At 38.3% G+C, this 11,474-nt stretch overlaps 1 protein-coding gene across 1 annotated transcript; it reads left to right on the forward strand.

The window, feature by feature from the left end:
• The first annotated feature begins 5,622 nt into the window (after nucleotides 1-5,622).
• trim69 (tripartite motif containing 69) lies at nucleotides 5,623-10,862 on the forward strand. The gene is made up of 6 exons (XM_028025085.1): nucleotides 5,623-6,413; nucleotides 6,703-6,798; nucleotides 7,437-7,670; nucleotides 8,302-8,324; nucleotides 8,409-8,524; nucleotides 9,354-10,862. Exons 1-6 carry the CDS (start codon nucleotides 5,778-5,780, stop codon nucleotides 9,896-9,898), a joined length of 1,650 nt encoding a protein of 549 aa, XP_027880886.1. The 5' UTR covers nucleotides 5,623-5,777; the 3' UTR covers nucleotides 9,899-10,862.
• Nucleotides 10,863-11,474: the final 612 nt, after the last annotated feature.

Here is an 11,474-nt window from a genome sequence, read left to right on the forward strand (position 1 = left end):
TGAAGAACAGAGCAGAACAGGAGGAAGGGAGGTGTGGATCAGGTGTTTACATCGTGACAGATGTTATTAAAAGAGCCAGATTATAAGCTGTGTGGGAGATGTGGGTGTAGACTCAGACAGTGTGAGACTCTCTGAGGAAATTAAAAAAAAGATTGCTGTTATCTTGTCTACATTAAATAACACAATTCTCATTGCTCCAACAGTTTGCTAAGATTGACAACGTTTTGTTTTGTTTTGCAAAAGCAGAATGACAAACGTTGTGGAAGCCTTTTGTATGTGCTTTTTTAGTTTAAGTTGAAGTCAGGAATATTAAAGTACTCATATAAAAATGTTGGAACACTTTATATTCTTCTAGACTGCAAAAGCAACAATTTTTCTCTTTTTTGTCTTATTTATTGTGGTGTTAAATCTCTAACATAACCATTTTTATTTTATGCACAATTTCTGAAAAGGTAATTGATGTGAAATATTATTTTTTAAAGTTTCTATTATGTGAATTTTTTGTGTTTTATCAGAATTTCATAACTTCTGTTCCTGTTTTCTTTTATTGTTACATTAGTGAGCATTTGCCAGTGTTTTTTGTTTTTGTTTTATTACACCTCAGACAGCAACACATTAAAACATAATCGTCATGTAACGTCTGACAAAAAACCCAGCAAGTGCACTACCCTTCATTTTAACTTTCAAAGGAGAAATTTAATCTGAATCAGGGAACATTCTGTGCATCCAGTCAGGGTTTCATGTTATCTGGAAGAGTAAATTAATCAGAGTACAGGATGCTTCCAAAAATACGCTGAAATTTTATCTTGAACTGTGAAGGTGGAGGATATTTTCTGCAGTTGGTCAAGATGAGGACTGTGTGCTTTGGTAAACTGCAGGAAGAATATTATACAGGACATATTTGACTTTGTGAGCACAAGTTAAAAATGTTTGATAACTCTAAACTGTCAGGTATCTGCTGATGTTTAGCTTTACAAGCTCAACTAAATTTTCTTGTTCAATATTGAATACTAAAAAAAAACTCAGATTGTGTTTTGCAATCACAATCTATGAAAGTTACACAAAGAGGGAAACTTTGTCAAGGCGAACAAAGGAGGGAGATTCTGTCAGCTAAATCATCATAAAAACAGATGTGGCCTTCAGTTTCGATAGAAACGTTAATCAGTAAAATTTCTTCAATGTCTAGGATTAACCTTTCCCTTGTAGGCATGACGTGAAAACAATGATCCACGCATTAAATGTTAGAAACATTGTTGATTAACACTTGAAACTTAGTTTTATGATGGTTGTAAAATAATCAGAAGGCTGTAAAAATTGTATTAAAAGTCCTTAAATTTAACTTAAGGATTCCAGTATGACAACTAGGACTGACTTTATCACTGAAGCAGTGATTAAGAAATCAGATGATGGCAGCGCCAACAGGTGTTGTATGAGGTAAGAAAGTCATATTTCTTCATATACATTTCTGAAATGCAGCTCAACCCTCACAAGGACAACATGACTGATTATTTAGAGAAAAGTAAGACTTGAAGAGCTTCACTAAAAATAAAGTATTTTAGTTCCATGGACATGTTACATTGGAGTAACAACGCTGGTCCAGAGAAAAGATATTGAGGGTTGTCTGAATTACAGCTATTGTCATAAACTGGATTTCTCCACTGTGGCAAATTTGAGATGAACTGGGATCCTTAAATCCCTTGACAGGGTGCCGGTTTGTTGGGTTCCCATGCTACTGCTCTCAGACATTGGAAATAAATCACCATGTAAACTTCACTTCTTTAACTCAGAGAAGAGACTTTGCTATTACAACTTCTGCAAATCTGATGCCAGTTTTCAGTTTTTCAACATCATTACTCCAGCAACTTTAAGCTTTCTTCTTGTCTGCTTTGCACTGCTGTTGTTTTTCATTCATACTTTTTTACACTTTCTCAATTTCAGTGTGCTTCTGTGGTTTAAAAAAGTGTCTGTTACTGAATTTTATTAGGTTGTGACTGTGAAAGAGAAAAGCAAGTGTTGTCTTTTTTCACCTCTGTCAACCTAACCTGTAGATATTTTTATGCAAAATAAGCATTTATCACAGCCAATAAAACCATTTTGGTTATCAGTTTTAAAACACTAATAACCAGAGTTGTTAGAGTTTGAGTGCTGCTGTGAGATTTATTGCTCAATATATACATTTAATGTTTGGATCCAAATGTTTTCTTTTTCTATTTATAGTCAAGAAAATAATGTAAAGCTGTAATAACATCTCTAGCACCATTCTCCACAGTGAGAGACGTGTTCAAACTCAATAACATCGAGATGTGCGTCCTCCTACAGTTTCCTCTCTTTCTGCAGACAGCAAGGTTATTTTTAGCCTCCAGTTTCCCAGGTGCCATCCACACCAGCTCTGGGTTTAATTCAGGGTTTGTGTTGTTCAGAACAGATGTGCTCTGGGAATGTATTTGAGTGTTTCTGAAGAAGATTTTCTTTTATTCCCTCTCTTCTCATAAATGTTGGGCATTTCTCTGAACTGACACGCATGACTGCAGGTGCACATATGGCTGCTCATAGTTTTTTTTTTATCAGAAAGTACTTTCATACATTTGTTTATCTCATGAAATTAAAACACTCAGATGTAAATGTATGTGTTGATATCATTCAGGTTGATTAAAATGTAGATTAAAATAAGAATGCTGATTAACTAAATTGGAGATAAATTGCAGATTTGTTTCACTTTTCAGTCATTTTCACTGCTGCCATAAATAGATGTGTTTTCACACTTATCCTGTGAAAACTGAAAACAACTATGTTTTTTTTGCTCATTGTCTGGTTGATGAAATCTTTTCAGCTTTGTCTTTAATGAATTTTAGAATTTAAACCAAAAGAAAGACCTCTCCACTTGCCTTTGTTGGCCCACTCTTGGATTTTTCACCCATGAGGATGATAGAAACTATAATACAGGAGCACTTTTGATCCTTTAATTAACTTTCCAGCTCTAATCCCTTCCCTATTTTCATTACGTTCATAAATGTTGTGCTAATCATCAGTGTTAGGCAGCACTGAAGGTCGCAGGTTAATCAAACTACGTGCCGTTATTTCACTCTCCTTCCTGCAAATCCACAGCGCACGTGCGGTAGAGCAGATAAAACTTTTATATCTTACTGCCTGTCTCTTCTTTCCAGGCACTGCACATCATAACTAATGCAACACACACTGCATGTGCGACCTGATTTCCTGCAAGGCTTCTGCAATCTATGTATCAGGATGTCCATGTTAGAATAAACATGTTTGGAACATGTTCGGCTCTTTTTAAAAGCATCAAGCTTCAAGATGATTTACACTGGATTTCCTTTTTATTTTGTAGATATTGTGCGTAATGAAGGTTGTGTCTGGATTGCATTGGTGGTAAATGGATTAAATACTTTATTCAAATGAATTCAGGAGAGAAAAAGACAAGCTGGCCATCCCAAGATTAGTTGCCGCTTTATCTGAACACCCCCTTAAAACTTTGATTGCATTCCTGCCTGAGTGCAACGCAAAGAAATAAGAGAAACAACAAAACAAAGTAACAGAACAGCTGTTCTTTATATTGCAACTCAAAGATGCAGGACAATGTAAAAAAAAAATCCTACCTCTGATTTTTATGAGGCACTTAAACCTGAATTTGTTTTGTATATTAGTTTAAAAATGTGCAACAATTGTTGGATACAAATGATTGTTTTATATTCTACCCGTGTGTGAATGATTACAATCGGAATGTCCTGTATGTAAATAGTCTCAAAACCTGTGAAAAGTTAGTTTTGAAATCAGTTACCTGCCTCAGAGAATTATTTCTGTTACATTTGAAGAATCCAGGAGGATGATTATGAATAAAGATATTTATTTTACCAAATTAAATATGCAGTATGAGAGATATTTAGTGTACATCACTATTAAATAAATTACAAATCCAGTTTTAGTTCTCAGTTTTAACACCAGAGGACGCCACTGAGCATGGCATCCTTTCAAAGGGGTTGTAGTGTGCCAGCGAAGGGGTTGTCCTTCAAAGTGTACACTTAAAGGAACTTCCTGTTGGACAGACGTGTGTGAGGTAAAATAATAATCACAAAGCACTTTCTGAAAGTTTCTGGGATTTGAAACCTGAACCAAAGCAGATACCTTCGAAAAGAGATGGCCTACAGTTTAATACAGGTTTAATAAACAGTATTTGTTTTAGGAACAATATTTCTGTTGATAACGTCGCCACCATGAACAGAGCTCAGTCCAGATATGGTTGAATCTGAGAGAGAGAGAAAAGTTGTTTTGGATGCCCAGAAAGCACAGAAAATTGATCATTATTTGCAAAGATGTACTTTTTAACATGGCTATTTGATCAATCAAAAGATCCAAATTTAAAGCTTACAAATTAACGTTCATTATTTTATCATTAACAGCACACCAGAAAACATAGAGATGATGTTTTGCAAGATAATCAAAAATTTGTCTCGTCAGCTTGACAAGTATTCAGCAAAACGAAGCCTTCAGAAAAGTTTCTACACTTTCAAGATGATTATTGACGTAGTCTCAATTTAACTGATGAGTTTACATCCCAGAAGTATTTTACAATAAACAAACACTGGCCGACTAAGTTAATTTAGAGCCTGATGTAACATCTTGTAATTTTTGTAAACTGCCGGGGTTTGTAGCTTTCTTCAGAAGAAACTTTATTTACTGAACCAATTAAATCAAAGCCTCAGATTGTGTAAACCTCATGCAAACATATTAATAGAGGAAGTTGATGTTACGACACATTATATCCTTAAACTCCTCTAAAGTTTATTAGGATAAACCAACAAGCAACATGCTAGTAAAATAGAAGAAATTGTTTTCCAAGACTTTTTACAAAAAAAAATCTAAAAAGTGTGGTGTGCATTTGTACTCATCACTGCAGGGCTGTCTTTAACTTATAGCTGATCTGTTTTTTATTTATTTAGAGGTGTCATAGAGGCAGAGTTGGACTTTTCTTAGATTTATATTTATGAAACAAACCATGATGCATTATGTTACTTTCACTTCACAATTAATTTATCTCATAAAACCCTGGAAAAAAAACAGACGTTTTCAGTTAGAACATAATAAAATGCTGCAAGTTTCCAGAGGTATAAATACTTTTGAAAACTCTACATTAAAGTTCTGCAAAATTGACTTGTATAACTATGACATGTTTTGTCATTTATGCACAATAACATCCACACAGGAACATATGATTTCATGCAGGATGTCTCTTCTTTTCTCCTGTGATTTTCACTTCCTGCATTTCCCCCCCATGTCATTGTTTGACTGTTTTAATGATTTTGTTTATTCTTCGCTGAGGGTGGAGAGGGCTGTCATAAAAAGATTCAGGAAACCTGACATCCAACATCAGACATAGAGCTATTTCTGCTCTGTTAGTCCCAAACCCACTAATATGCACACAGACAAGCATGTCGCACAGTCAGTGGATTTACTTTTTTGGGGGTTATAGAGTTCAGAGAAACAGGAATTTCTGCAGACTTCAGGGATCAAACGTGCCAAGAAAAGAATATCTCTGGCCCGCCTCAGTTTCCTGACTATGTGACGTCTGAGAAGGGAAGACGGGGGCGAATGAGATCCCCTTTGCTATCTGTTGTTGAGACTGAGCCTACTTCTGCGCCTCCCACTTCATTTTCCCAGTAGTCAACAGGAAGACTGGAGGCCAGAGAGAGTGGTCGCAGTCTGCAGGAGAGGAAGGACATCCAGAGTCCAGCTGCACGGGTAGTGAGAACAAAGGCAAAGGAATGAGCAACAGCCAGAAAGAAGTGAAGAAAGTGCAGTCAGTTTATCTGCAAAACTTGGAAAGACTTAACAAAGGGACAAAGTCTGAGAAAAAAAGTTGGAACCCCAAAGAAGGAGATTTTTCTGTGAAAGCAGCAATGGAAAAGCTGCGACCTTCTCCCATAGCTGGCCAAGTTGCCAAAAGCTCAGCAAACAGAATCAGCAGAGATCTGACCTGCTCCATATGCTTGGATCTTTTCAAGCAGCCAGTTTCCCTGCCCTGCGATCACACTTTCTGCCAGGGATGCATTGAGGGCTACTGGACGGGGCCACGGGGTCCCGGCCAGGGGGGCACGGGCTCCTGCCCTCAGTGCAGGAAGGTGTACCCCGGGAAGAGCTACCGACCCAACCGCATCGTTGCCAACATTGTGGAGAGCTACTGTCACGGTCTGGAGGAGAGCGGGAGCGCGGGATGCCTGGCAGATGCAGGGTGTGTGGAGAGGGCTCCTGCTCCCGTCCCACGCTGCAGCAGGCACAGGGAGGAGCTGAAACTGTACTGCGAGGAGGACCAGGAGCTGGTGTGTTTGGTGTGTGGCGTGTCCCAGGAGCACAGGAATCACACCATGATGTGTGTCCAGGAGGCTGAGCAGAAATACAGGGTGAGTTCCTCTCTCATCGCATCTTTCTGCAAGAAATGTTTCAGGTTGCTATTATTCAAGTTTATCTGGAATAGTAGGATCCAGGTTTGCATGCAATAAATCTGGTGGCAAATACTATCTAGGTACCGGTACAGTATGAAGTGAAGCATGTAATTTTTTTCCTGTCAGGTTTCCAGTTTGTTAATTTCTCTGATATTCCACCCTCCCTCTCTCCCCCCCACAAAAACCAGTGAAAGTTGTGCCACTGTGTTTGCAGTGAGTCACAGTTGTTTTGCTGTTTCTCCTGCAGGGATTTCTCAACAGCTCGATGGATTCCTTAAAAGTGGAGCTCAATACGGCGCTGCAGTGTGACAGGGAGGCTGAAGATGAAGTTAAAAAGCTCAAGGTGGGATCAAGCACAAACGGAAACAAAATCTTATTTTCAAAACACACAACAATCACAGATGTTCCCTCATGTCTAAATCTTTCAATACACAGAGGATCATACATTTTGGGGCTCTGCATCTTACCCAAAATTTATTTAATGTATTTAAATAATGAAGTCTATAACCACAGAATAAAGCTTTCACAAGCCTTCTCACACTGCCTTTCAAAGACCATTTGTGGAGATCATTCCAGTCAAAGTAATTATGAGTTAGCTCCTAAAATTGCTCACTTTTTGTCTTTTTACAAATAAACGTCTCAAATCTGAAACTGGGACTCAAAGCAGATTTACTGAGTCTCAGTGTTTTACATTTGAACTAAAGCTGATCAAATGTAGTCCAGTTTTATTAGAAAACTTTGAAACTGGTTGTCAGTTTTGCACCAGTAGCCTGCAAAGCAGATGCTAATGTTAGCCTAGTTAATGGTTGCCAACGGTTAAAAAATATTTTTTCCTGTCAGAAACAAAATATTTAAAAGTGCTAGAGGCTTATTTGACGCTTATAAAATATTTCTGATACACACATGATTTGTATAAAGCTTTTCTTAGTCGAGTCCTTGCTAAAGTCTGCTGTCGTCCATTCCCTTTGTCTCTAACCCCAGGACCACACGGCCGATCTGAAGCAGCGCATCGAGGCCCAGTTCAGCGACCTGCACCAGTTCCTGTACCAGGAGGAAAAACTCCTCCAGGTGAAGCTGAAGACGGAGGAGCGCAGGGAGCTGATCCGCCTGGACGAGCACAAGGCCCTGCTGTGCGTGGAGATCTCCCGCCTGCAGAGGGCCGTCCACGAGATAGAGGACAAACTCAAAGAACAAGACCCGTTCATCTTGCTCCGGGTGAGTTCAGCCGAATGAAATTCATGCACAGTGGAGAGCAACTCATCTGGAAGTTATTACCAGCATGATGAGTCAGCCGTGGGGCCGGTTAGTGTGGAAAAATGCTGAACTGTTGGTTTCAATTGTTTTTTTTCTTCTAAATCTGTTTTTATAAAGGAGGTGGACAAAGGTGGAATTTCATTTTGCCAAAACATACACTTCTGCGCTAACATTTTAAATAGGCTCCGACATTCCAGATTTGATTGAGCAGAGTATGTGTTTTATGTTTCTTAGAGGCCTTACACACGCTTGACCATATCAGATGAATATCAGCAACCATTTAAAACAAAACAAAAGACTGTACCGCTCAGAGTTCAGACAGGATGCAGGGCAGTAATCTCGCTCTCTCATCTGGAGAATAAGGGACTTTAGCTCAGGCACGTTGCCACTCCATCTCTGGCTTCAGCTGCGGGACTTTCCCCAGGCCACAGAGATCCCGCAGGGTGGGACTGCATGAGCTCAGACGTTGATGTAATGTGGAAAAAAAGATTTCTCTACTTTCAAATCCAAAAAACCAAACGACTAATTACCGGTCTCCCTCTTTCTCTCTCTGTGTTTGTCTTCCTGTGCTTCTTGCTGCTCCTTGCGTTAGAGCATCAAAGCCCTTCCCCAGAGGTGAGTGTGAGAAACTTTAGGATGTGTTTTCCTTGGAAAGATGTGACTTTATTCCCTCCTTTCATTGCTTGGTGTTGTTGGCAGGCCTTCTCTCAAGTTTGAGAAACCGACTTTTACACCACCAAGTCTGTGTGAGGGCCGCTTTGCAGGGCCTCTGCAGTACAGAGTTTGGAAATCTATGAGGGGAAGCCTTTACCCAGGTACTGCATGCAACACATGGGCTCCTAAGCTACTGACCCACACAGATATTCATCTTGAGAAGCAAGCTGAGCTTACAGCGTCGCATCTACTTAAACTTTTCTTTATGTTGTAACAGCAAATAAACATTTTATTGGGACATTACTTAAAGAATCAGTTCAGAGTAACACATAATTGTGAAGTGGAAGGAAAATAATTCATAAAATCCCACATTTTTTTCCAAATAATAATCTTGAAAGTGCAACCTTTTCTTGTATTCAGATTTTTTTTGAGCAGGGCCAGATTTACAAGAATGTACAGAATGTAAAGTGACTAGCATGCCCTAGTCACTTCAGAAAGATTCTTCTTCTAATGCAAATTACAATACACTAAAAGATAGTCCTCTACATAAATTGATGCATGATTGGTTTGATATGCTCCCCAAAAATTACTATATCTTCTTAATTTTCAGAGACTTGAGTATTGCTTATATTCATTAGAATCCCCAAATTTTAATACAATTCATTTGTTATAAGCCTATGAATTTTATCTAAAGTGCAATGCAAAACAACCATTAATTAAAAAAAACAAATAAACAAAAACAGTCTTTGGTCTGACAAAAAAAGATGGGCTCCTGCCCCTGCAATCCCTTTCTAAAATCTGTTTCTGAGTTTTCCAACTAGGAAAATCAGTTTCCAAATATATCTTTTTTAAAATTATTTTAAAATTATACACTGTTATGTAAATTGCTTTAAAATAAAGTTTGCGGTTACAACGTCACACAACGTGAGAAAAGTTAGGGGATACCTTTGGAAGGCGCTGTGTCACATCAAATAATCTTCCTCTGTTTAGTTCCAGCAGCCATTACGTTTAACTCCAGTACTGCCAACCCGTGGCTCAGCCTGAGCTCCTCCCTCACCTGCGTCCGCTACCAGACCTTCAACCACACCGTGGAGGACAACCCCAACAGGTTCAACGCCGCCCTGTCGCTGCTCGCAAGTCAGGGCTTCACTCACGGCCGACACTACTGGGAGATCGAGGTCTACAGCAGCACAGTGTGGACGGTGGGGGTCGCCAGGGAGTCGGTTCCCAGAAAAGGAGTCATCAAGGCCCTCCCAGCCAACGGCTTCTGGACTCTCACCCTCTCTTATGGTGTTAGATACATGGCCGGCACATCTCCTCCAACTGTCCTGTCCCTGGAGGAGCCGTTGGCCCGGATCGGGGTATACCTGGACTACAAGCGGGGCCTGGTGTCCTTTTACAATGCAGAGAGCATGACCCACCTCTACACCTTCAGAGAGACCTTCACTGAGACTCTGTACCCTTACTTCAACCTCGGCTTCCTGGATAAAGTGCACGAAAATGAGCCTCTCAAGGTTTTCTTACCAAAGATCTAAACACAGGAATAAGAGTGAGCAAGTAAACATGCTTGAAGTTAAACATGAGGAAACTAATTGTTGCTATGAACTGACAATAATGTGCAAAAGTCAAGAGAACATCACCAATTTATATTTTTCTTGCAGTAAGACTTTCTCGTAAACTTTTTAAGCAGTCTCTACAAAACCTATATAAAAAAAAAAAACAAAGTCTATATTATAAAATAGAATTTCAGCCTCAAAAAGTTGATTTCATAGGAGATATTTGCTAAAACTCCAGCATACAGTGGATGATAAACTGAAGGGTGATGGACCTCTTTCAGAGTTTGAACTTTTTCCTCATTGAAAAACTTTGGATTCTGTTCATCAGCAACTGATAATTGTTTCGTTCTATGCTTTTCTTATAATTTCTTAAACATTAGCCAATTAGCAAAATGTGGCCAAAGTTATAGAGAATTAACTAACGATCAACAGCCTTTTAAAAGATAACAAGAAAGTCTGGCTCTTTGGAAAGAAAATGTAATGAAATTGTGTGGTTTCAAACTTTTATGCAATATTATATATGCAAAAAACATTTGTAAAATATTGATTATTTTCTTTATGTATCCTAAACAATTTGAATTTAACACTATTCTGTATTACGAGTAGCATTTTCTGAAACACACGGTTGAATTTGTAGGATGTTTTCTGCTCCATGTTTTATTTTTAAGAAGCTGTGCATCAAACTGTGTATAATCACCTGACTGAGGGTGGATGAAATAATCTTTCTCCTGCTCATCTGTGCATATATATTTTAATTTTGAAGAAATATAAGTGAAAATGTAATACCTTTGTTTCTAAAAACATGATTGGCTTGATCGTTTGAAACTATGACTGTGAAGTAGTTCCACTTTTAATTGGTGCTGTCAGAATAAATTGAAAGGAATAAATGCTGCATGAATGTCAGATGGAAATAAATTAAGAAAGAATAGATAAAACTTTTAAATATCTGTAGTTTGGTCTTCCATGTTTTTCCTCTTTGCCTGTAATAGTAACTCGGGTTTTAAATGTGTCTGTTTCGCACATCCAATTATATCTATATTTATTCATTTGATTCAAAAACTGATTCATGCAAAGCTTGATTTAGTCCACCTCCTGTGATTTCCACATTTCTCAGCACGCTTGGTAAAAAGAAAAAAGACGGCTTTAAATAAATTCATCTTTTATGTCAGTAGCTTAATCTATCTCTGAAATTTTTAGAGAAATAAATCATTCCATATACCGTATGTATTTAGCAGATGCATTCAATGTGAGGGAAAATTCCAAATTGCAAAATTTACTTTAGCCACATTTCAGATTCCACATTTGCGGTCCCAAGAAGTCCTGTGCAAGTAAAGGTAATTGAAACCTTGTAGATTGTTAAAAATGGCTTAGTCTTTGACTTCCTGTTTCCATTTGGTGTTTCTTTCTCTCAGCCACTCTTGAAAATGGAAAAGACAAGAAATAAAACTAAGTAAGGAATATAAATGTTGATTTTCATAAATCAGGAATTAGCTACAGAAAAATGGCCAGCAGTTACATATGCACAGTCAGAGAAACATTTATATGGAAAAGCATT

The sequence above is a fragment of the Xiphophorus couchianus genome, chromosome 8 (genome assembly GCF_001444195.1).
Source record: "Xiphophorus couchianus chromosome 8, X_couchianus-1.0, whole genome shotgun sequence".
NCBI lineage: Eukaryota > Metazoa > Chordata > Actinopteri > Cyprinodontiformes > Poeciliidae > Xiphophorus > Xiphophorus couchianus.

Excerpts from the sequence above, each read along its gene's own strand:
- trim69 (XM_028025085.1), top strand. The coding sequence starts at position 5,778 with ATGAGCAACAGCCAGAAAGAAGTGAAGAAAGTGCAGTCAGTTTATCTG. Across the intron at positions 6,414-6,702 it reads AGGCTGAGCAGAAATACAGG|GGATTTCTCAACAGCTCGAT; the intron begins GTGAGTTCCTCT and ends TTTCTCCTGCAG. Across the intron at positions 8,525-9,353 it reads GAGGGGAAGCCTTTACCCAG|TTCCAGCAGCCATTACGTTT; the intron begins GTACTGCATGCA and ends TCCTCTGTTTAG.